Here is a 25,472-nt window from a genome sequence, read left to right on the forward strand (position 1 = left end):
TCATTGGGCCAACTATTAAAAGAACATATATTGATTGACTACATGAATTTTTTGGAAATGATATGTTAGTACGACCATTGAAACGTTAACCGATGAAATTGAACGAATGATGAGTATGTGTTTAAAAGTTGTTTGGAAATGATATCAAAATGACTAGAAGGTTTATAGTTTATATGTATGAAATGCTTAATTTATAAATGTGATATGCAAGTGTGAGTGCTATATGTTTAAAAGAAATGGTATTTGATTGTGAATATGAATTGATGCGATCAATTGTTTAATATGATTCATATGTTGGATCCTTCCTATTGAATGATACATAAATATATCATAGTGATTGATTGTGAGATTATACAATTGATACATGAAATGCTCACCTCGTTATTGTAAATGTCTTGACTGGAAATCGTATAAAATTTGTTATATATGTTTACGTAATTGTAAACTGAGGTAAGAATCTTGTTTAAACATCTATGAACTTACTAAGCATGTCAATGCTTACCCCGTTTTATTTTATGTCTTTTGTAGTTGCATCTTTGCTAAACTTGGCTATTGGATCACTTCTAGGGCTCTTACTATCCAATGTTTTTTTTGGTAATCTTTGGTTCATCTCAGTTCAATTATAAGTGGCATGTAATAGATGTGATATATATATGTGCTTGGTGTTCAAATTTATGAACTTGCCCATTTTGGTATGTTTATTTGGGTGGATGACTTCAATTTGTTACACGGCTTAGGTACACGACCATGCCATCTAGCTCCACATGGCATCAGCCTGTCACACGATTTGGCCACACGACCTTGTGACCCCTGTTTTACCTTTTTACCTATATTTTTGTAAAATTTTCAAATTAGTCCTAAATTGTTTCCAAGTTGGTTCAAGAGCTTCGTAAGCTCGATTGAGACTCAGTTTTGGTTGTAACCATATTGTACTTGAATTATGAAATGTTTTGTTGATTTATTGAATATTAAAGTCAGGAATATATGTGAACTCTTCAGTTAACTGTTGTAACATCCTATAGCTTGGGTTCGACGACAGGACCGGGTAAGGGGTGTTACAAAAACAACTTGAACATGAATTGTGCAAATGCAAAATCTATATTTCTAGTACAAATAAACAATTGTATCATGTAGCGCTAGGATGAATTGTAATTTTGGAATTTTTTTAGATCAATAACATGAAAGATTTTCTTTTGCATAATCTCAAAGAAAGGAAAATTGATTGAGTGGCGTGCTTTTTATTTTAGTGAGATAAATTAAATCATAAATCTAATGCTTAGAAGCACTCAATTTTATCTAATGGCTAAAAGTATTTTGGTTCAAATTATAACTACCAACTATATTAATAATTTTATTTTTATATTATTTATAAGTTTTTATCAACAAGTGTTGGGTATAGTGGTAAGTCATATTACAATCCTAAGGAGAGAACATAAGTTCAAACCTTGGAGATAACATTATTTATATTTTTCTATAATTTTAAATAATATTTTAATAATTTTAGACTTAAATAATTAAAAATTAATTAAACCCTTTTAAAATAATTAAAAATTAATTAAGCCCTCATAAAATAATTAAAATAACAATTAAACCCTATACATCAACATTTTTTCATGTCAAATAATTAAAATATCAATTAAGCCTTCATAAAATTTAGAGAAGGATATCATAAGTTAATTTTATTATATACTACTAGTAACTAAAGGTGTTCATGGGCTGGATCCAACTAAAAATTTAGGTCTATTTGCTAGGCTTGGGCCCAACCTTGCTCGAAAAATGGGCCTAAAATTTTTCTCAAGCTCAGCTCAGAGAAAAATGCTAAAACCCGAGCCTGTCCTGGCCCGCCTGTATTAATTATTTATATAATTTTTAAATGTATATAATATATTAAAAATATTAAATAAATAAAATAAATATTTCCCAACAAATTGAAAATAAATTTTAAAAAATATGTATATTTAAATAACACTAAGATAGATGCAACTTAACAGACAAATGCCTCTAAAATAATAACAAAATTAACAATAAAACAAGTTTTATACAATATCCAAACAATAACAACAAAATAGTAGCAACATAATAGTAAAATGATAGCAAAATAGGGAGAAAACAATAAGAAAATAGTATTAGAAAATAAAAAAAATAGATTTTTTTGTCCTTTAGTGAATTCGGGCCCGTCCTGGCCAGGCCAAAAATGTCTTACTCGGGGCTCGGTCTGTTTTTTAAATGGGCCTTATTTTTTTGTCCAAGCTTATTTTTTGAGTCTTATTTTTACCCAAACCCTTCCTACCTGGCCCAACCCATGAACAAGTCTATTAGTAACTAAGACACACACATGTCATTTTATAATATCGAGGGATATTTTAGGTTAAAATTTTGTCATTTGTACATTTTTTCTAAATTTATTTTTTTATAAAATTAATATAAATATAGGAAAAGATACATAATTAATTACAACTTTTTTTACTATTTTTACATTTAATTGGATTAGTATAACTCATAATACTAATAAAGTTACATACATAAATAATAGTATATACATAATTAATTACAAATTTTTTACTATTTTTACATTTTAATTTGAATAATATGTGGGAAAAAGATGATACAAATAGTTTAAATATAACTCTCTCTTTTTTTGTTATTTAGAGTTCAATAATTTGATGTGAAGTAAAAAAGAAAAAAGAAGGCTAAAATATTGGCTCAATGAATTATTGTTTACTAAAGCAGAGAACGTACCAAAAGTGTAGGAGTGGCAATGACATTTATTGTTTATGTTATATTGCTTCCATTTTTCAAAAAGGCTGGTGATTCTTTTCATATAACTTATACGATGCTTTGCTTAAAATGTGGAAATTCATGTGTCGCTCAAATTTAATCTTTAATTTTTTTTAATTTGTTGTTTATTCTTTTTAGAATTAAAGTTGATTATTAACTTTTTAAATAATTAAATTGTTTTAAATAAAAATATTGACTAAAATATCAATTTTTGAACAAAGTTAGCATGACAACTCGTATAGCAAATTCATGTGTACTTCATGTTAATATGATACTACTTGTCATATATGTCACGTCAAAAAATAATTTAAAATTATAAAATATTCAAAAATATATATATAAAAATTTCATAAAATAGACATAGATTGCCATACAAACTAACATGTATAAAAAATTAACATTTTAATCCGTATTTTCATTAAAAAATAACTTTAACTCTTTTTAAAAAATAATTTTCATTAAAAAATTAACAAGCCAATCCGAGCTGTTATATTTGCGATGCCAGCGTCGAAAATATCGACCATATCTTGAGGAAATGCTCGCTCGCCGTCCACTATTGGAGTAATCTGGTCAACAAAGACAAGTTAGCTAAATTTTGTAGTTTAAACATTAAAAAAAATTATCTGAACAACTTTTTCTGAATTTTAATAATTTTTTCCCGTAATTTTTAATGTTTCAAAGAACACTTTTAGATTTTTTTAAATTTTGGAATTAATTCTTAATAGCAACGCGATTAGCGTGACCGAATTCAAGTGACACTTAAGGCGATGAACACCTTAACCATCAGACCAACACACAGAGTTCAGTTATAAATTGTATTTATTCACTCTATGGTACATGTATCTCTTAGATATTTATTTCAAAATTTTAAAAAGTATGTTGTACTCCAATAAGTTTTTTTTGATAGATAAATTTCAACAACTCTATTCTACTTATACTATATATTAAATCTTTGACCGAGTTGATGTTACGAATTAATCGAATATTAGATCAATTAAATAATGACTAAATATAAAACTCACAATTTATTGGGTTTGAACCTAAAATATTATTCACCATTTTAACTAAAGCTTTGTTTAGATTTTAGATAAAATTTTAAAAATATATTTTTATATACTTTTTTACCCATATCTGAATGTGTTGTAATATAGTATATATGAAAATACAATTTAGATAAACTTTTGAATGTTACTCTGTATATTATTGAATTGACATTTTAAAACATTTTTAATATATTATTATGTGATAATAAAAAGGGTAAACTACACTAGTAGTTATCCAATTATTAATATATTTCTTTTTTGGTCACCTAACTATGAAAAGTTACAAAATGGTTACCAAACTATTCAATTTTCTCTTTTCTGGTCACCCGACTAATGGTGAAAACTTTTCAAATTGGCATAATAGAAACTTTAACCCTCAACATTTATACAATGTGTCAATTTAGTCTTAATTCTAAAAAATCTCCCCATTAACATTTACACATTGTGTAATTTAGTCTTTTTTGCAGTTTTGCTTTTCATTGTGACCCTTTCACCTAAAAAGCTTAAAAGAAGTATTAGCTAAATTTGATTGAAAATATACAAAAAATAGAAATAGCAAAAAATCCAAGATAATAATTTTCATCTTTTCTCATTCTTTTAAAATTAACCTTCAATGTCACAAATAAAAGCAAAATTGCAAAGCTTTACAAAAAAAAAAAAAAGCAAACCTGCAGAAAAAAGAAGAAGACTAAATTACACAATGTGTAAATGTTTAGGATTAATTTTTTAGAATCAATACTAAATTGACGTAATTTATTAATGTTGAGGGTTAAACTTGTTATCATGCCAATTTTAAATGTTGCCGCCGTTAGTCGGCTGGTGACCAAAAATGACAAAATTGAATAGTTTAGTGATCATTTTGTAACTTTTCATAGTTGCGTAATCAAAAAAAAATTTCACTAGTAGTTGGATGACTACTAGTGTAGTTTACTCTAATAAAAAATAATATTAATTAACAGTGTTTATATTTGATGCACTGATAGTATATAATTCTATGCACCATTAGTAAATTAGACGATTACACATTATTAAAAAGTTTTAAAACTAAATTCACTTTATTTCTAATGATGTGGCATCATTTGGTTAACTGATACTGCATAGAATTATATACCATCAATGTATCAAAATTAACCCTTACTTAAATTATTAATTAACATGACAATGAACCTTTCTTGATTTTACGATCACATTAAAGAAGCATTAATAATAGGGGTAAAAGACATTTAGCCCTTTAGGTTCGGTATAAAATACAATTAATTTTTATCTATTATATTTTACTTTGTTAACCGGTGGGATTAACAAGAATGAAGAGATGAATGATATGGTGGTAGTTCACTTAAGGGTGTAAACGAGACACTGGTGTTCACGAGCTACTCGAGCTCGACTAAAAATATGAATTCAATTTGGTAATTATCGAGCCAAGCTTGAGCAACCCAAGCTATTGATCGAGCCAAATTCAAGCTTATTAATACTTGACTCGATCGGCTCGCAAGCCTTATCGAGCTTTTCATATTTTTATATGATTAAATTACGTTATTGCCCTTAATATATATTATTAACCCTAAGCTTAATAATTAAATCGAGCTTAAGCTCGAGTTCGAGCTTGAGTAAAAAATGATAAACGAGCTTAATCGAGCTTAAAAATAAATGTTTGATGGAGCTCGAGTTGAATATCAAGCTTTGAATTTCGAGTCGAGTTCAAGCTAGGCAGTATTTGAGCTCGGCTCGATTACACCCCTAAGTTCATCCACAGTTGGGCGGAGAGCCACTGAATGGTGATAGAATGGTCTTGGGAGATTGTTCTTGGTAGGAGGAGAATAAGGAAAGATGGGAGGTGATTTTTGTGTCTTGGCCTTTTCTCATACGATATGGTGAACATATATGTGGGAGATAGAGGTCTGACGTTCTATGATATAACTTCTTACAGTGAAGTTGTACCTTGTTCCCTTACAGTGGCGGTGATGTGATGTCCTGTGATATAACTTCTTAGGAAAATTAGGTAATCAATAAGTCTAAGTCCCCATATGCGTCTCACACATACCTAGCGAAGGTAATCTTGTGAAGGTTCATCAATCTACTAAGGTCTGGCGTTCGCCTGGTTAGAGATTTGTTTGATATGAATACATTATCCTATAACATGGTTGTTGATAACACGTAGAGTAGGTATAACAATTATTAATCACATAATCATTTATACAAATATAAATCTTATTTTTTTTAAACTCACAAATATGAATTATATATGTAACGAAAGAAGGGACACTTTCAAACATCTAAAGCAAAGCAGGGGCGTACCCTTTAAATTTTTTAAAAACTTAAATTAGTAAAGGTAAAATTATACTTTACTCCTTTAAAAATGATAAAAAATTGATTTAGTCCTTTAAAATTATAAAAATATGAACTATTCAAATAGTAAAATTGTATTTTACTATCGCAAAAATTAAGTTTTAATTTAAACAAGTTTAATTATAGAGGATTAATACTGCATTGAACTCAAGAAAAGTGAAGCATGACATAGGCTTAGACCGAAAGAGATACTTTACAGCTATTTGGCGAGAAAAAAAAAAGAGCTTATAATTTATGATTTTAACAAACTATTGTATTGAATTTAATATTATTACTTAAAATTTATAAGATTCTTTTTTGGATTTTACTCAAAAGGACATTATACTCATTACTTGCACTTGAACATAAAAACAATATAATTACTAATTTATTCCTCCAAAACCCTATTCCGTTTTGCTTCTTTTTAACAGCAAAGGAAGGCATCATTAAAATGATTAAAGGCCCAACGTTCAAGGCGAGGTTCATCCTGACAAACCCTATAAATAGGTTGATTTTGTGCTACATTTTCAACAACCCTCCTCCATTGATCGATTCTACCACTAAAGAGGAGAAACAAACATACAAGTAGGGTGTCAATTCGATTACGAGATGAAGTCGTATAGTATTCTGGTGGTTCTCGTTATCGTACTGCTATCCACTGAAGCCGCCATCGTGCATGGTCAAGGTAAGGGTAACAATGGGAATGGCAACAACAATGGTAATGGATATGGCAACAGCAACAGCAATGGTAAGGGCAAGGGCAACAGCAATGGTAAGGGCAAGGGCGACAGCGACGATGGCAAAGGCAAAAACAAGGGCAATGGAGATAAGAAGAAGAATAAGAAAGACGATGATGAAGTGAATTATGACATGTCATCATCAGGGACCGGGCAAGAACGAGCCTACTGCAAAGGGAAAAGTGCTTGTTACCAGAAGACCCTTGTTTGTCCATCTGAATGCCCTCAGAGGAAGCCTACGAAGAACAAAAAGCAGAAGGCTTGCCATATTAACTGCGGCAGCAAGTGCGAAGCCACTTGCAAGTGTAAGCATATATACTTATAATACCAGTCACCCTAATTCCAACTTCTCTCAGATTTTTATTTTATTTTACTTTTTGGTATGTTTTCAGGGAGGAAACCAAAATGTGATGGCTATGGCTCTCTTTGCTATGACCCTCGTTTTGTTGGTGGTGATGGAGTTATGTTCTACTTCCATGGAGCCAAGGGTGGGAACTTCGCCATTGTCTCAGATGATCAGCTTCAAATCAATGCTCATTTCATCGGCACTAGACCACAAGGAAGGACTCGTGATTTCACATGGGTGCAAGCCTTGGCTGTCATGTTCGATACCCACACACTTGTCATTGCAGCAAATAGAGTTTCTCACTGGGATGACAATGTTGATGCTCTCAGTGTACGATGGGACGACGAGACGGTTACCATCCCTTACGACGGAGAAGGTGAATGGAGGAAGGGTAACGGCGATGAAAGACAAGTGTTGGTGGAAAGAACCGATGACAAAAACAGTCTTCATGTCAAAATATCTGGATTGGTGGAGATGGACATAAGGGTGAGACCCATTGGCAAAGAAGAAAACAAGGTTCATAACTATCAGTTACCAGATGATGATGCCTTTGCTCACTTGGAAACACAGTTCAAGTTCACCAACTTAAGTGATGAAGTTGAAGGAGTGTTGGGAAAAACATACCAGCCAGATTATGTTAGCCCAGTGAAGAGAGGGGTGGCTATGCCAATGATGGGTGGGGAAGACAAGTACCAAACCCCATCACTCTTTTCACCTTTCTGCAAGGCTTGCAGGTTTCAGAGGCCATCTGGATCAGTTGCCACCATCTGAACTGAGTTTGATATTCTCCATCTCCAAGCTGATAATAATCGACACACACAATAAATTTGTTCTCTAAAATAAACCAATATGTGTCAATTATGTCGTTTTACATGTTTTTACCTTAATTTTTTTTCTATTGTAAAATAATAAGGGCCATATGAAAATTACCCACTGAATAAACAACAAAACACTAGTCTTATTTTTCAATGCTTAATTCTTTTTTCTTCTTCTTTCACCATACTTTAAAGAGAATATGTGATATGTTTGAATTCGTTTGTGATGTATTAAATATTGAATGAAATGCCCCAAGTAGCTATGATATATATATTCAGATGAATTTGTTGTTCATTTAATGGGGTTGACTCGACCTTTTCTCTTAATGCAACTTGTAGTCATTAAAACCTTACTTTTCTCAAGTTTCAAAATATTATAAAGATTTGGGCGGCCTAGCCGGGTGAAGGAGGTGTGCAGAAACCACAAATCTAGGCGGTTTGACCTTGGAGAGTCATTTAAAATACCATGGGATCCCCCATTATTAGAAGCTTTAGTCACGTGATAATGTGTGATAACAACTAGATTAGTGCTTCAACTTGAAGCATCACATTTATTACTATTCTCATCACCATCTCCAATCTCAACCAAGGCCTATGCCTAAGTTTCTTGACATAGTGATATGTTATTTTTATTCATCGTTTTTCTTCACCATATTTCATATATATATTTAGATATAACTATTTCTATTCACAAATTAATAAAATCAAAAAAAAATTACAAACTCGATAACAACAATAATTTTTTTACATTTTAATATCATTATACAATTTTTTTTCATTTATATCTCTTCTAACTTTAAACTTTTGATTGAGTTGGTGCATAAGTTAACCAAACACCAACTTGATTGGAGAAATTACAATAATATCTTTCTATATTTAAAATAAGTTATATTAGATGTTAAGTAATGCTATCTAACATGATAACATTGTAAGGTGTTATAAAAAACGACAACACTAGTTAGAAAAAATTGGGGTGCATTTAATATTTTTGATCATATGTATTTGTTTAATTAAATTTATTTTTACTTACAATTTAAATAAATTTATTTTTTTAATTTCATACATATTACATATATTATTATTATAGAAAATGACAACACTGAGCTAGAAAAATAATTAAAGTGCATTTAATATTTTTTATCATATGTATTTACCTATTTAAATTTATTTTTACTCACAATTTAAATAAATTTATTTTTAAATTTCATAGCACATATTCATATATATTATTATTAACTTCAAAACATATATTTCATTATTTATTAAATATTATTTTTTAAACGCAAAATTATATTTTAAATATATAATTTGCATGTAATCAAATTATTGTTCAGGTCTCTAAATACATGGAAATCTTAAAAAGAAAAATCATCTAACATATATTGATATTGAGAAGGGACGATATGAAACTGTGAATATCTTTCTCTTAATTTTTAACATTTTAGTTGAATTTATTTGTTCAAGAAGAAAAAATTGAAAATGAAAAAAGAAAAATTCTGATTTATTATCTTTTGGAATAGGATGAGGTGGACAGTTTTATAGCACCCTTTTCTCATTTATATCTTTCCCTTACACCGAGTAATGTAAAATTGTAAATATAAACAAATTGCAGATCCAGAGGAGCTATTTCTCTGTCAACTGCTTGTTTATAGAAAGAGGAAACTTCACATGGCTTTAGCCGTATTTGGAGGCAAACCGCATGCGGAACTGGCCTTTATATAGGGTTTTCCGTGACACTATATCTCCGCCTATCTCCTCTCCACACTGCAACATTTAAAGATTAATAGAAGGAGAAGGAACTTTTAAAACACAGAGAGACATGGATAGAAGATACTCTTTCTTTTTGGTGGCCCTTGCCCTAGTTTTCATTTCCATGGAAGCTAGCAATGCGCAAGGTAGCAACAGCAAGAAGGCACCCTATGATGCTGCTTCAACTCATTATACTGTTTTGGCACCCACCAGTACTGGACAAGAAAGAGTTTACTGCCTAGCAAGAGGAGCTTGTAATGGAAAGGTACTCACATGTCCGAGTCAATGCGCTCAAAGGAAGCCCAAAAAGAATAAGAAGGTCAAAGGATGCTTCTTTGACTGCAGTAGCAAATGTGAAGTCACCTGCAAATGTAAGTATATATATTTATATGTATATATGGGTGTATCTATGCGTAATCTGTGTATGTATGCTGATGATTTGAAGTTGTTTCACAGGGAGAAAGCCAAACTGTAACGGATATGGGTCTCTATGCTATGATCCAAGGTTTGTTGGTGGTGATGGAGTTATGTTTTACTTCCATGGAGCCAAGGATGGAAATTTCGCCATTGTATCAGATGAGAACCTCCAAATCAATGCACACTTCATCGGGACACGACCCCAAGGACGTACACGAGACTACACATGGGTGCAAGCCTTGGCGGTCATGTTCGATACTCACACTCTCGTCCTCGCGGCAAAGAGAGTTTCTCAATGGGACAACAGCTTCGACGCTCTCATTGTAAGATGGGACGGCGATGTCGTAAACATCCCGACAGACGGAGAAGCCGAGTGGAGGACTAATTCGGAAGAAAGGGAAGTGATAGTTGAAAGAACTGAGGAAACCAACGGTGTTAAGGTCACAGTTGCAGGGCTGGTGGAGTTGAATGTAAAAGTTAGAGCCATCGGGGAACATGAAAACAAGGTTCACAATTACCAGTTGCCTGCTGATGACGCCTTTGCACATTTGGAGACACAATTCAAGTTCACTGGACTAACCAATCTAGTGGAAGGGGTGTTGGGACAGACTTACCGGCCGGACTACGTTAGCCCCGTGAAACGAGGTGTGGCGATGCCGATGATGGGTGGGGAAGACAAATACCAAACGCCATCCTTATATTCGCCTCTCTGCAATCATTGCAGGTTTAAAGGAAAAGCCGGTTTAAGTTCCATCTAAGGACTGATTAAAAGTGAATAACATACATGTAATGTATGTCTTTTGACTCTTTGTTTTGTGATTAGATTTGTAATGCTAATAAGGGCCAGATTTTTGCCCATCACATATCATTACTTTAAACAAGATGTATACAACATATATCGATGTAAACTTACTCAGTTTGGGCTGTTAAGTAATAAATTGTTGATTTTTTTTAGTAATAAAATCGTTGCATGCTGATATACTAATTAATAAAAGGAAAAGGTTGAGGAAGCTGACTTTTACATTGGAATACCATAAACATGTACATTATCCAGAGAAGGTAGAGCTGAAGATGCGATTCAGATGCTCGAGGAAGCTACCGATGAGAGTGTTTACTTGAATAAAACAATGTTAGAGAGTTGTGAAAATAGATGGAGAAGACAACTACGTTATTGATTTTGATTTCAAATAATATTCGATGATCCTTGGAAAATATTTTCATATTTTCACAGATGAGTCCAAGCAACGAATACCACCAGCGATAATATGAAAGCAAGACCAACATGAACGTTAAACCCAAGGAGAGAAACAAAAGGAAAATATGGGTTTTTTTCCTTCAATTTTTGTTATTAATTCTTTGTTTCTAACTATACTCAAAACTGGTCTCTTTTATTCTTCCTAGTTTAAGATGTTCTTTTTGTGTATTTCTGTTGTTTGCCTCAATAGTAAATTATAATTTGATCTCTTTTTGTCCTTGAAAGTGATGTGATGCGACTAATTTAAGGAGTTGGTTTTGGACGTGGCATAATATGATTATTGCCTTCATTTCGAAAAGGCTTTTTTGACAATGAGCAAAATGGATATTCCAAAACAAAACAAATGAACCAGGGAATATCTCTAAGAATTTCTGGCTCAAGGATACGGCACAGGTAGAGAGAATTAATTTTGATGTGAAGTTTGCTCTAAGACCCAGATTTGAGGTCATTAGGTTGCTTTGGAAGTTGCAACTCATCTTAACATTAAGTTGTATCGAATGCATTTTTGAATAAGTTCATAGATGAAGAAATCTATTTGGAACAACATAAGGGGTCAGACTCAAAAAGGCTCTTCATGATTTGAAGTAGGCTCCCAGGTCAAGGGATGTGAGGCTTTCAAAGAGATCCGAGAGCATCCTTTTCATCAATTTTCTCTCTAGATTTTTATTTATGTAAGATTGTGTTGAATACCTTTTTGTGATATTCTCAAGTCATGATGAATTAAATTTTATTTTTCTGGAATGGTGATGGGTTCTATACATATTAGTTGATTAATTATTAATTTTGATCTATGTTAATTATTAATTATTTAATTTTGTGATTATTTAATTTGCTTGTATGGTTATCATGTTGTATTAATTTGATAATCTTAATTTGTCTTAAGAGAGAAAGGTAATGTTGAGATCTAGATTGAATAGATTAGGATTAACTCTAGTAGCGACAAACGAGTTAATTTGCAGCTATAATAAGTTTGTTATTTATGATATCTTGCCTCACATTGGAATATAGCTAGTGGGGAAAGAGGATTGATGGTTTAGTTAATCTATTGAAACTTGAGTTAGAAATTACATAGACTGAATGATTGCATGAGGGATAATTGATTAGCTGGATTAGGTGAAATTAAAATTCCAAGATATCATACACTTCATTGAGAAACTTATAAGTTTGATTTTAGTAGCAATTAGGATTTATTTTACTTATCTAGATTTACATAAAACCAAATGGTTGGTACTTAGCAACTTATAATTTAGTTTTCATGAGAAAAATATATTATTTATCACTTTATTACATCATCAACACGCGCTCTTGTGTTAAAGTTTTTAATCATCATCTATTTTTCTTGTAGCAATGACTTAATCTTGTTGCAGCTTACCATATATCTATGCAAAAATCAACAATATGTTTCATAAAGTTTGTTGATGGAGATAGATGACGTGATTGTGAGTAGGGGTGTGAAAAAAAAATTTCTAAACCAGAACCACCAAAAATACCAATTTTTTTTCCCGATTTTTCGGTTTAACTGGCCTTCAAGTTTGATTTAATTAGTTTATTTAGTTAATTTTCGGTTTTTACATTTTAAATCGATTAAGTCCATAACCCATTCACATACCCAAACTCAAATTTAAACCTTAAACCCAATATTAATTAAAACTTAATATTTTTAAAAGCCCAAATCCATTTAAATTTAAAACCCAAATTAATTATTTAATTTTAATATATAAAAACCCTAAAACGTACACTAAACCTAAACACGTGGTATAAATATATATTATAAAGTCATTTCAACCTGTCTTCTATAGTGTACTAATCATCAGCATAGATATTTAAATCATGAAAATGAAATGCTTTACATCCAAGCCTTGTAAGAAAATGAAAAATCCCATACGAATGACACAGTTAACAAACATGGAACATTGGAATCCAATAGGAAAACATAAACTGAATTTGAGTTAATTAAAAGAATTTTCATTTTCATTTTAATATTTTTATAATGAATTTGAAATAAAAATAAAAATAAAAGTGATGTGTTCGGTTAAATTGAAGAAAGAAGATAATTAAAAGAAATAAAATTATAAATACCTCAATTAGGAAAATGAAATCCAACTCAAAAAAAATTTAAAAGCTGAACCGAACTGAAAATTTTCAATTCAGTTATGCTCTCTAAGTTTGTTCAGTTTATTCAAGTTACATGGATAATTTAATTTATTTGATTTTCAGTATAAACAAAACAAATCGATCAAATGCACACCCCTAACTAGGGATGTTCACAGTTCGGTTAAAATCGAATTAACCAACCGAATCGATCTAATTCAGTTAACCGGTCAGTGGCTGAATTTAGTTCGGTCGAAAGTCGGTTAATGATTTTTTTGAAATTTCGATTATCGGTTAATTCAGTTCGAAACCGAGTAATTAATCGAATTAACCACTTAACCGAAATAGATAATATATAATATATATAGCCCACCCCAAGATATAAATAATTAATATATATAGTGTTTTTAACGTCTTATTTTTGTTTTCACCTCTATTTAAAGCTTTTGAACTATTAAATAAAATAAAATAAACATTAACAATATATTTTTATATGTTTTATACTTATTTTAACCAAAAGATCCAAAAATATATAAATTTCGGTTTGATTAATGTATTTGAAAAAACTTACTATTCGATTAACGGTTAAAAACTTTTATATTTGAATAATTCAATTAATAGTAATTTGATTCGAATATTATCCAAACCGAGGTTGAAAACCCCTAGTCCTAAGTGTGAGTGATTCACAAGTAACATGTATTAGAGAAGTTCTAATAGTTGGAGTCTAACCCTTCTTAGTGATCGGGAGGGTTTATATATATAGTGGAGGGGGAGTTTGGTGTGGGTCCCTTTGTCCTATATATGCCCCTAGTTTATTGTTTAAATGAGGGGAAACCTCTAGGGTATGGTTAGAGATGATGAGAGTTAGTTTTAGGAATTTTGAAACATGATTAGGTACTATAAAGTTATAATGATTTGGATATCAATGCATGAACATTTAGTAAGTTTAGAGTCTGAATAGAAAACCAAAAAATGATGTAATGATTATGGAAGAGGTAGGAGCAGGATGATAGCTTGTTTACCAAGCAAAGCAACGGATGAAGTTGTCGGTTGTTCAATATTTGGCCAACAAAATGAATTAGGCGGAGAATAGTGTGTGAGGGTAGAACTGAAGCCATGCCCATCCATGTATGCATGCCTGACTCCCCCCGCATCTTTATAGGCCCTACTCTCCCTCCTTTCATTGCCAACTTGCAACCTCAATTTCCCTCAATGCAAGCAAAGGTGAATAGAAAGGAAGAAATGGATCATCGTGTTCATCTCTTCAAGTTTCCCTGACCCCATAAATTAATTTCTATTACAATATCAAATTTCATTGTTGCAATAAATAATTTTATCATCACTATTGTTTTTATTCTCACCCAAACTAATATTAATATCTTTATGAGCACAACATAGAAGAATCTCTTGAACTAAAATTACCTTTCTAATTAGAATGCAATGATGAGATAAGATGGAGCAGCAGAAGAAAGCTTTAAAAAAATGGTGGATTCTTAGAAGAAAAATAGATGTTTTGCGTATATTGAACTCAACCATTAAATACCAACAACAATATTTGTATTTTTGGTCTGACCAAGTGGCAGCCAACATCAATACTCTACTCTACTTACCACCAACTGTCCAAGCAACTCATGTGGGCTTGAATTGAGACAGAAGCAACTTTACACCTCTCATCTATACCATATTTGGGTTAAATAAAGTTAAACACTTTCGTACTATTGCCCAAAATACAATTTAATTAAAAAATGGCTAAAATATACCATATATTCCTGTATTTTTTTTGTAAATTTGAAATTTAGTCCCTATATTTTTATTTCTAGGAATTTAATCCCTCTACTTTTCAAATCTCAAAATTCATATCCAACTATTAATGCTGTTAGAATTACTTTGTTAAATTCTCGTTCATTTTAATGTCATTTTGTAGCTACATTTCTACCAAGTGAGTATTTTTTATTCTAAAATGTCACACCGACAAATTTAACAAAAAAATAATGTTAACAATTGAAACGAATTTTGAAATCTAAAAAGTAAATAAACTAAATTCATGAGAATAAAAGTATAATGACTAATTTTTAAATTTGTGAAGAGTACAAGGATGTGCCATATTTTAACCTTCAAAATTTGATATCTTACAAAAGTAAATATTCTTAATTTAATAGAATAAAGTTGCTTTATTTTTCTTCAATTCAATAATAACATATTTCTTTAGAGTTGTTATAATAATTAAATTATATAATTAGAGACAGTTCACACCATAAAAAGTGCATAGAGTCACAAAAATGAAAGTGGTTCACATTGTAAGTAGTGCAAGGAGCCACTAAGAGTGGTGATTTAGCAATGTTGAGATTGTATTCGAGTAGAATGTATGCTATGGTTCTGTATCTTCTTCTGAGTCTCTACCTCATATGTGCAAAGGGTAGAGAGGCGAATGTCAGTTTAGAGTGATTGCTAGAGTCGATTTAAATGAATGATAAAATTTCTATAGAAGCTTTAAGAACCTCAAAACCAATACTTTACAATATTTATTTTTCTTTAATTTTTATTTTTTAATTATATTACATAAGTTCGACATGTCATTTTTAACGATTATATTAACAATTTTAGTAACAAAAAGACACGATTGATATAACATCAAATCATCAATAATTTAAGATGTAACTAGAATGTTTTAAATTTTGGGGTCAATTTAAAATGAGGGTCATAGTTTGAGGATATCTAGTGAAATTAACATTTTCTTTAAATTAAATCTAATATAATTTATAGAAATAAATTTCATTTTGGTCAAATTTAGAACTCTAAGATAATTTCCCATTTAACCCATTAAGAAAATTTTAGATTTTTGTTATAGAAGGTGAAGCAGGGAGGTGTTTAGGTTTTTCAAGATTAAAGTTATTATAATTTCACCTGTGATACAGTTGAAAAATAAATTTTCATATTTTGGTTGTACATATTCTGTAGAATGTAGTAACATAATAATAGCTTTTATATAAATGGACAATAATTGCCTTACCGTTAATAACATGGGACACAAGAAAAAAAGTGTTTTTGCCTTTGTTGAATCTAATGAATCCAGGGTTAAAGAAGAAGGAAGCAGGGATCATCGGCTTGGATCGATCTGCTCATGGAAATTAAAGCCCCACCCACAGGGAGCCATCAGCCTCGTTGACATTAGCTGGAAATAGGGCCAATTTAACCGCCATCGCTACGGAAACTTATTTCCTAAGTTAGCCAAGCATTCGCAATCACAAACCGAGGCAATCATTAATTCTTTTTAATGGTGTTGGATGGTTATATTATATCTCGATTATATATTTTTTTTTTAAAAAGCGAAGTTGAATGCCTAAATAGGAAGTATTTTTTTTTTAATATTGTCTTTCTTTTTATTTATAATATTTGAATCCGATATCTTATTTAAGAACCATTGAAATTTTTATTACTCAATCATTACCGAAATAGATTGGAGTTAAAATATTCCGAAAACTAAAAGTTTCACTTTTTGTATTGAAAAACGAGACTTTGTGATTCTTATAAATCTAATTCATTGAAATTCTATCAAGTAAAACGGAAGAATTATAAATCTCTAAAATAATAGATAAAAATGTCGCAAATAAAGCCATTGTGACACCCATCAAATGAGCCTTTACCATCCAGGGGCTAACTTACCATATTCCGAATTCAATGGTTTCAAAAAATCTCCTACAACAATTCGTCTTGGACCAGATCTAGAACTACTGTTAACGGTTTGTGTAGCCATAAATCTTATTTTGTATTCATTGAGATTTGTTAACTTTGTATATCATTTCACTATAAATAAACAATCTTATCATAGACCCATCGTGATCATGAAATTATATAATAATGGAAACAAAACCCTTAGTTGCAATCTCTATATCTGGTTTACTTGTAAGTTTTACTGGGTACGCCTTATATACTGCTTTTGGGTAACCCTCTCAACAATTAAGAGATCCATTCGAGGAATACGGGGAATAATTGAAGTAACGAGCCTCCCGATATGTATGTCTATTTGGTCACATATCCACTCCAAAATCTACTCTGTTTTCCCTGCTTTTCCAAGCAATGTAGTAGCTCATCAATTTCTTTCCTTTCAAATAAACATCCCAACAGAGTTTGCTAAAGTTGATAAGTATGTCTTCTAGTTAACTAAAGTAGCATATTTTACCTAACTTCACCCTCCAATATCCTAAATAAAAAGCTCCCATTTCTTATCCAATCAAAACATCCATAACATTTTTGTTCAAGGACCACTTCTTCCCTTCCATTTTACTTTGTTTTAGTTGCCATAACGTCACCTTCCAATACAACCCACAATGAGGCAACAATATGTCTTCACTACTCTCACGTTGCTCATCCTGTTTTCCCTCAGTTGTTCAACAACATTAGCCCAAGCTCCGGCACTGGCCCCGGCACCTTCTGGTCCGACAAACGTCACCAAGATCCTCGAAAAAGCCGGTCAATTCACCCTCTTCATTCGTCTTCTAAAGTCCACTCAAGTGGCCAACCAGCTGCTCGGTCAGCTCAACAATTCCAACAATGGTATGACCGTTTTTGCACCAACGGACAATGCTTTCTCCAGCCTTAAATCGGGCACATTGAATTCACTCACCGATGAACAAAAAGTGCAGCTGGTGCAATTCCACATCGTCCCAACATACCTCACCTCGTCTCAGTTCCAAACCATTAGCAACCCTTTGAGAACCCAAGCTGGTGATAGTGGCGACGGCAAGTTCCCTCTCAATGTCACCACTTCGGGGAACTCTGTGAATATAACAACAGGGTTGACAAACACCAGTGTTTCCGGCACTATTTACACTGATGGTCAGCTTGCTGTTTATCAAATCGATAAAGTTCTTCAACCATTGCAAATATTTGCACCTAGGCCTCCAGCTCCCGCACCGGCACCGGCAAAGTCGAAGAATAAGAAGGCTACCACTGTTGCTGATAGCCCCGATGTTACCCCAGCTGATAACTCCAAAGCGGCCACCTTGCAAAATGTTGGTTTGTTTGGAGTTGCTGCTCTAGTTATTGCACTTTCTTTGTGACCATGAAAATGGAGAAAAGAAGAAGACAGTGATTTTGATGGTGGTGATCAAGATGGCGAGTGTTTTTTAATTTTTCAATAATTATCATTTAAAAAATTTATGTTCTGTATGAAGATTGAATTTTGAGTTCGTGTTGTTGATTTCATTTATTTTTGTTTTGAAATTTTCTTTGTTATCTCTTACTTCTCAATTGTAATTGTGAATTTTGTGTCACTTTCTTCATCCTTTCTCTTTTTAAGATTTTGCATCATTGCATGTTTTTGAAAACTTTTATTGTCAAATATTCATATTATATTTAGATTAAATTCACAGTTGGATTAAGTATAAGAAAAATTCTTTTAAATTATTAATGAATGTTGAGTGTAATGATAAGATACATTGTACAAATTTTAAGAATGATGTAAATAATAATTAAAAAAAAAACCTAAACCAATAGAACTTTAGGAGGGCCATTTCTGGGGCGGGTGCAAGAAAAATATATATATTTTTTCATATAGGAAAGTCCCAATTGAAGAAAAAGATAGAGCTAAAGTTTGTTGCTTTGAAACAAAGGACTTTACAATGGATTCAACCGTCAAGAATAAAGGGCCGAGGAAAGTGTAATGCGAGGACTCGATTCAGATTCAATTTCAATTAAGGGTATATTTGGATGGGCTGTGTGTTTATTTTCGATAAGAATAAAACAACAGTGATCCAAAGAGGGGCCTAAGTGAGTGATGATTTACTAACAAGATAAAACATTTCAATCTTTCAAGACTAGGTTTTCGAGTGTTGAGCCGAAGTAAAGATCAATTGAATAGCCTTGTGATGTTGAAGATTTAAGGAAATAGAAGGAACCCGAATTTTAAAGGGAGAAATATATGTGTAGAAAATTAAATCACTCTAAATTTAAATTTTAGTATTATTTCAATTATTTATCGAATAATGTCTTTATAAAAATATTAAAATATGTTATAAGTCTTTGTACTTTTTATAAATTTAGAATTTAGTCCTTTTCCTTAATTTGACCACAATGGTATTTTTTTCAGTTAAAAATGTCTACCAACACTTCTACAAAATGAATTCACCCTCTCCCCATTCTCATAATCTGTAAAAGAATTGGCATAATCTATGGAGGCTCAAATTTTCGTTCAAGATGAACTCTATGTGATAGCTTGATGGTCAAGGGTATTCACCACCTCAAGTGTGGCCTGTGTTCAAATCGCACTAGTCGCGTTTGTTGTTCAAGCTTTGCTCTATTATTGTAAATCACCAAAAAAAATTCTCCTTCAAGATCATTGTCTTCCTTTGAAAAATCTGCAACTCCAGAACATCTCTTTCTCCATTATCATTTTGCAAGAGAGATTTGGTTTGATTCAATCTGAATCTTTTAATTCCTTATCTGTTTCTCGTTGGCTTCTCTAATGGCTCAACACTAACAACGTCAATTCACAGGAATCCAATTCTTTCATTACCCTCACTACTTGGTCACTCTGGATCAATTGGAAAACCAGAAATGATCTCATTTTAAAAAAAAAATCCCTAACCACTTGAGTAACTTCCTTTTCATCAACAATTTTGTTCTGTCGATTTCTTGCTCCTTTGACCCCTCTCTCACCCTCTTCCCCAAAGAGCACTTACCATTGATCAATGGGACCCTCCCTGGATTCTCAGTTTTGATGTCTTTAAGTCTAACGATTCTGGCCTCATCGGTGGCGGGACCATTATTTCTAGCCCTGATGTCTGGCGCTTCTTGCAGGCCAGCAACTACAATATGACGTCCTTCTCCAAACTAGGTTACTAACCCTTCGTTCCATCCTTCTTATCCTGAAAGACAACGTCACTTGTTGAAACCTACTTAATTTTGATAAAAAGAATGGCACGATATCATTATTGGACGCTCCATTCTAAGATGGAAACTCCAACCAGCCTATGCAACAGCTTCTCCAGAAAGTCCTTATCCAACAATGCAAATATGCCAACCGACACCTCAGGAAGGAGACTAAACAATGGGCCACCATTGCCTCAAAATCTATTATTAACTCACTTGGCCATGACTCTTACTTTGCAATTGTACTAAAAAGTGGATTAAATTTAAAATGTACGAAGAATACAAAATTTTGGAATATATTTTAACCTGGTAAAAATATTACTTGTGTATTATACACCAACACAAGCAATTACTATTTTAAAGAAAATACTATTATTAATAGGAATCATGAACAACAATAATAGAAAGACATGACATATAGTACAAATAATAAATAAGTTACTATAAATTAATACACAAATATCATGTATGTAAAGTAATATCAAAACAAAAAAAGGACAATTTGACAATAACTGCAACATTGGAATAATTCGGAAACAAACTAGAGATGCATCAACTTAATCAAATTATGATATTAACATATTATACTTGCTCAAGCCTAGTTCGGTTTGAAATATGAGCCTAAAAATTTGCCCAAACCCGCTCATATTTATAAAAGACAAACCCAAACCAATTTTAGGCTCACCCATAATTTTTTTAAAAAAAAATTATATTATATTATTTTAATATTTAATAAAATTTTATATATTTTTTATTTATTGAACGTTTTTATATAGTCATCTTAACATTATTTTAATGTTTATGTTAGAGTAATATTATATATTTTGTATAGGTTTATTTTTTTAATATATTTTAAATTACATAATATATATATAAAAATAACATAATATAAAGTATCATAAACTTAAAAATGGACCGGGTTGGGATGGGCTCGGGCCTGAGCCTTGAATGTTCAAGCCCGATCCTAACCCATATTTTAAAAGGGCCTAATTTTTTTTGCCCAAACCCTCCCAAATTTCAGACGAATAACCCGAACCATGAACAGGTCTACTCTCTGATGTTAGAATTATTATTTTAGGCTATTAAAAAAGTAAAATATTACCTTTAATTAAATGAAAAAACTTTTGAAATAAACAATTTAATGTAAATATTTGTAGCTTTAGCTTCTTCTTTTTTCTAAAATTTATTAATTCCCTAAACAACATTCCTTACATCATCGTGTATTTCACATTGAAAAAAACAAAAACGTTAAATTCAAAAATATTTGATAAAATAAAATAAATAAATAAAACCACATGTGAAGAATATTAGTTGTGGTATAATTTAGAAACATGGTGCATGGGGCGAGAATTGAATGGAAGTGGCCAGATTCGTTGGCCTACCAATTTTCCTAAAGTATCCTATGCTATCAATGATTCAAGTTTGAGTTGGAATTGTTCAACACTCTTCTGGTATAAATTTTGTATCTGCCAAATAAACTGAAACCAATAAAAACATATTTTGATTGAAGCCTGACCCTATCTAAAGCAACATCATTTTCACATGCAAAAAATAAAAATACATTAATTTTATCTCATTCAAACGCAAAATTTAGAAAAATTATTTGATGTCATCAGTCTTATTTGTAAAAGAGTAAAGTTGATTATTCCCTTTCTACTAATATGACAAAGTGATGAATACACACAAGATTCTGTGGATGCTTTTAGTCGATTTTATAACGTGAAGTGGGAAAACTTTTTCCCTTTCTCAAGATAAGATCTCAACTTTTTGCTGTTCGCATCATATAAGTATCATGGCTCAGTTCTTATTTGTATGTTTGTGATTAAGTTGAAAGGTAAAATGTAATCTAGTCATTCGTGCATTATTTTTTTATTCTAAAATAGAAAATGGCACTTCAACATGCATATATGGTAATTTTTCGAATTTATTTCAGTCAAGCTTTGAAAATAGGGTGGGAATCACAGTGCAAATTTAAAACTAAAATCACAAAAAAGCTGTCAAAATAATAATAATAATAATAATAATAATAAAACAAGTTTACTAGTAGAAAAACACTAGACTGGTATACTACTAATAATAATAACAATAAGAAGAACAAAACAAAACAAAAAATGGTGAAAACTCTACGTGCATGGAGGGCCCAAACACTGCCATGTCTCTTTCTCTTCAGTCGAGTGGTCCCATCACAAGACTCCCTCCCTCCCTCCCTCCCTCCCTCCCTCCCTTCCTGAGTTGACTCGTTCCTTGCTGCTTCCTTTCTTCTCAGCATAATAAACTCATCACTCATCTCCATTTTCATTAAGCTGGCATGCACCTCCATTAAGCACCTTTGACCTACCTCTTCTGTCTCAAACTAGTCTTAACTGGAATCAACTCCATGGCTGAACTGAGCCCATTGAAGCAAACTTGGCAAACTCTTGCTGGAAGAAGGGTCTGCTTGATTCACTTCCCACACCAAGGAAGTCCCTGGTTAAGCTTGCTTCCACTTCATTCGCATTTGTGTTCAGCTTTGATGCAACCGCTTGGCCGCCTTGTCTTTCATTTGCCTTCATGGAGGCGTTATTGACAAATGACCCATCTTTGATGATGGCTGCTTGCGTTGAAGGCAATGAACTCACTACCTCGTTTATGTTCTCAGATTGATTTGCTTGCTTAAACAGCTTGTAATACGTTTCATTTTTGTTGTGGTCATTGATGGGGCTCGGAATTGTTGAAGCGGGTGAGCTCATTAACCCAAATAATCCACTGTTAGTGATTGCAGGGTTGCTTCTTGTAGATCCCGTTTGGGCTGCTTTTTGCAGGAGAGCAGTGGCTGACATGTGAGTGTGGTTTTGTCGGAGACTATTCCGGGTATTGTTCGAATACAAAGATGTTATCGATTCAGACAAATCTCCCTTGTTCTCTTCTTGTTTTGGTCCTCTTTGCAATACTGATGACATAGAGAGGTTGGCACCTGGAAATGATGCCTGTGGGTACTGGCTGAGCCATTGTTGTGATTGTGATAGTGAACCGAACATGTTCATTGGTGCAGCAGCTATTCCCAATTCAGGCAAGCTTGTAGATTTTGGTGCTAAGAAAGCATTAGCATTGCTTTGGATACCAATTGGGTTAAGCTGAGAATTAGCTTGGTCGAGCCATAATTGTAGCCTTGGCTTTTGCAAACCACTGTCGACTAGCTCTGAACCAGCAGCAAACTCTGGCCTAAAGCCTGTTTCGTAGTTATCGGCCCCTCCAATGTGTGTCAAATCATTTGTAAAAGCTGACGGATTCATAGTCGTCGTTGAAACCGAAGTGAACCTTCCACTTTCTTCAGCTAAAGCGTCACAGAAAGCTCTATGAGTGATGAAACTATCCTTCCTGCATGACAAAAAATGAAAAAAAAACCCATATCAAAGAAGCTGATATATATCCACTTTTGGGTCAGACAACATTAAAATTAAATGCTCAATATGTTAGCATTTAAGTCCTCAACAAACTAATCATATGGAAAACCTTACATAGAGATATATATATGTGTGTGTACTGTATTTGCAATACCTGGAAAAGAGGGTTCCACAGTCACATCTATACTCCCTAGTGCCACAAATCTTACTATGAGCTTTCCAATCAGACTGAACTGCATACTTCTTTGAACATTTCTCGCACTTCCATTTCTTTTCACCATGTTTACGGCTAAAGTGTTTCTTTATGCCGGTGAGGTCACCTAGTGCTCTCGATGGGTCATGGTGGACGCAGGTCTTTTCAGGGCAGATGTAAACTTTCTTTCTAACCTCTTTGTTTGTTCTTTGCTTGAGCTTCCATGGCAGATTATGACCTCTCCTGTGGAGCTGTAAGTTCTGGTCCCTTTGGAAACCCTTGTTGCAGATTTCACAGAGGAATCTGTTGGTCGCCATTAGAGACTTTGGAGATAAAGCTATAACTTCTGCATCTGGATCTGCTTATTCCCACAAAAAAAAACAACAAAACCCATCAAGGAAAGCAGTTGTAAAAATAAAATCAAACAAGAATGAAGTTGACAGACTTGCCTGGTGTGCCTGGCAAATTTCTTTTCTTCTTGGAGGGATTCACACTAAGAGTAGGGTTAGGGTTTGGATTTGGTTGTTGAGTCAACCCTCTGATGGTGGAAGGAATTGAATTGGAAATCCCATCGTGAGACATCATTTTTGGTGATTTGATGAAGCGATGAAGCACTGCAAATCTATCCAAAAGTGGCTAAACAAAATAAAAACCAAAACACCGCAAGCTGAAGCAGCTTTGTTTGTAGTACTTCAAAAACTGAAGATAATACTAAAAAAGCCAAAAGGCTTTACTACAAAGTAAGCACAACCCAACAATTCTGTTTTCTTGTTTCTTGTGTTTTTTAAAATCTTAAAAACAAGAGAAAGCTTGATTTTTTGAACTCAAAGGCAAGGATACAAGAGCATGTTTAGAAATTGGGTTAAAACCCAGAAGAAAACTCCAAAAAGAAAGCTAGCTGGAGAGAATATTTTCCTCCTCTCCATCCCTTTCTCTCACCTTATCTTACACGGCTTCTCTTTCCAAGTCAGCCATGAGCCATAGACTCAGATGGACCACCTTTCTATTTTATATTATATATTATATTCAAATATACAAATTACACTTAACGATATAGCATGGAGAAATTTGGGATGAGAAATCGAATCCTGGATTCAGTTATTTTAATTTTTTAAATTTGGATATTACTTATTATACAATTAAAATTATCATTTGCTGTAGTTTTAATGTAGATATGAATAGATATTTTGGATATTCGTTATTTAAATAATAATGTAACTCAATTTAGACATCTGAATTTATTGGATATCAAAAGCTTATAATTTGACTTTATATATATAATTTTGTAGATTTAAATATCTAAAAGATATTGAAAATTGTGAAATTAATTTTGTACGAATTTTAAATATTAACTTAGATTCAATTAATAATACTTAGATAATTTGTGGATAATAAATAGATTCCGGTTTTGAGATAAATTTGAGATTCAGATTAATTCAAAAATGCAAGTATTCCATCCATTACCAATTA

General features: G+C 32.2%; 4 protein-coding genes across 4 annotated transcripts; 3 read left to right on the forward strand and 1 right to left on the reverse strand.

Moving 5' to 3' along the window:
- Window positions 1-6,694: 6,694 nt before the first annotated feature.
- On the forward strand, window positions 6,695-8,205 carry LOC105799301 (uncharacterized). Its single transcript, XM_012629779.2, has 2 exons — window positions 6,695-7,188; window positions 7,276-8,205. The coding sequence occupies exons 1-2, from the start codon at window positions 6,756-6,758 to the stop codon at window positions 7,998-8,000; spliced, it is 1,158 nt and encodes a 385-aa protein (XP_012485233.1). The 5' UTR covers window positions 6,695-6,755; the 3' UTR covers window positions 8,001-8,205.
- Window positions 8,206-9,720: 1,515 nt separating this feature from the next.
- LOC105799302 (uncharacterized) lies at window positions 9,721-11,173 on the forward strand. The gene is made up of 2 exons (XM_012629780.2): window positions 9,721-10,164; window positions 10,250-11,173. The coding sequence occupies exons 1-2, from the start codon at window positions 9,864-9,866 to the stop codon at window positions 10,966-10,968; spliced, it is 1,020 nt and encodes a 339-aa protein (XP_012485234.1). The 5' UTR covers window positions 9,721-9,863; the 3' UTR covers window positions 10,969-11,173.
- Window positions 11,174-17,766: 6,593 nt separating this feature from the next.
- Window positions 17,767-18,829, forward strand: LOC105799303 (fasciclin-like arabinogalactan protein 12). Its single transcript, XM_012629781.2, has one exon. It carries the CDS (start codon window positions 17,885-17,887, stop codon window positions 18,614-18,616), a length of 732 nt encoding a protein of 243 aa, XP_012485235.1. The 5' UTR covers window positions 17,767-17,884; the 3' UTR covers window positions 18,617-18,829.
- Window positions 18,830-22,732: 3,903 nt separating this feature from the next.
- Window positions 22,733-24,948, reverse strand: LOC105799304 (zinc finger protein BALDIBIS). The gene is made up of 3 exons (XM_012629782.2): window positions 24,452-24,948; window positions 23,964-24,360; window positions 22,733-23,783 (listed from the first exon to the last, which is right to left on the reverse strand). The coding sequence occupies exons 1-3, from the start codon at window positions 24,585-24,587 to the stop codon at window positions 22,796-22,798; spliced, it is 1,521 nt and encodes a 506-aa protein (XP_012485236.1). The 5' UTR covers window positions 24,588-24,948; the 3' UTR covers window positions 22,733-22,795.
- Between the last annotated feature and the right edge of the window lie 524 nt (window positions 24,949-25,472).

The sequence above is a fragment of the Gossypium raimondii genome, chromosome 9, assembly GCF_025698545.1.
Source record: "Gossypium raimondii isolate GPD5lz chromosome 9, ASM2569854v1, whole genome shotgun sequence".
Lineage (NCBI taxonomy): Eukaryota > Viridiplantae > Streptophyta > Magnoliopsida > Malvales > Malvaceae > Gossypium > Gossypium raimondii.

What these genes read in the sequence shown, in the direction of transcription:
- LOC105799301 (XM_012629779.2), top strand. Translation starts at nt 6,756, where the DNA reads ATGAAGTCGTATAGTATTCTGGTGGTTCTCGTTATCGTACTGCTATCC. An exon ending in GTGCGAAGCCACTTGCAAGT is followed by an intron (nt 7,189 to 7,275) that starts GTAAGCATATAT and finishes GTATGTTTTCAG; the next exon opens with GGAGGAAACCAAAATGTGAT.
- LOC105799302 (XM_012629780.2), top strand. Translation starts at nt 9,864, where the DNA reads ATGGATAGAAGATACTCTTTCTTTTTGGTGGCCCTTGCCCTAGTTTTC. An exon ending in ATGTGAAGTCACCTGCAAAT is followed by an intron (nt 10,165 to 10,249) that starts GTAAGTATATAT and finishes GTTGTTTCACAG; the next exon opens with GGAGAAAGCCAAACTGTAAC.
- LOC105799303 (XM_012629781.2), top strand. Translation starts at nt 17,885, where the DNA reads ATGAGGCAACAATATGTCTTCACTACTCTCACGTTGCTCATCCTGTTT.
- LOC105799304 (XM_012629782.2), bottom strand. Translation starts at nt 24,587, where the DNA reads ATGATGTCTCACGATGGGATTTCCAATTCAATTCCTTCCACCATCAGA. An exon ending in AAATTTGCCAGGCACACCAG is followed by an intron (nt 24,361 to 24,451) that starts GCAAGTCTGTCA and finishes GGGAATAAGCAG; the next exon opens with ATCCAGATGCAGAAGTTATA. An exon ending in TGTGGAACCCTCTTTTCCAG is followed by an intron (nt 23,784 to 23,963) that starts GTATTGCAAATA and finishes TTTGTCATGCAG; the next exon opens with GAAGGATAGTTTCATCACTC.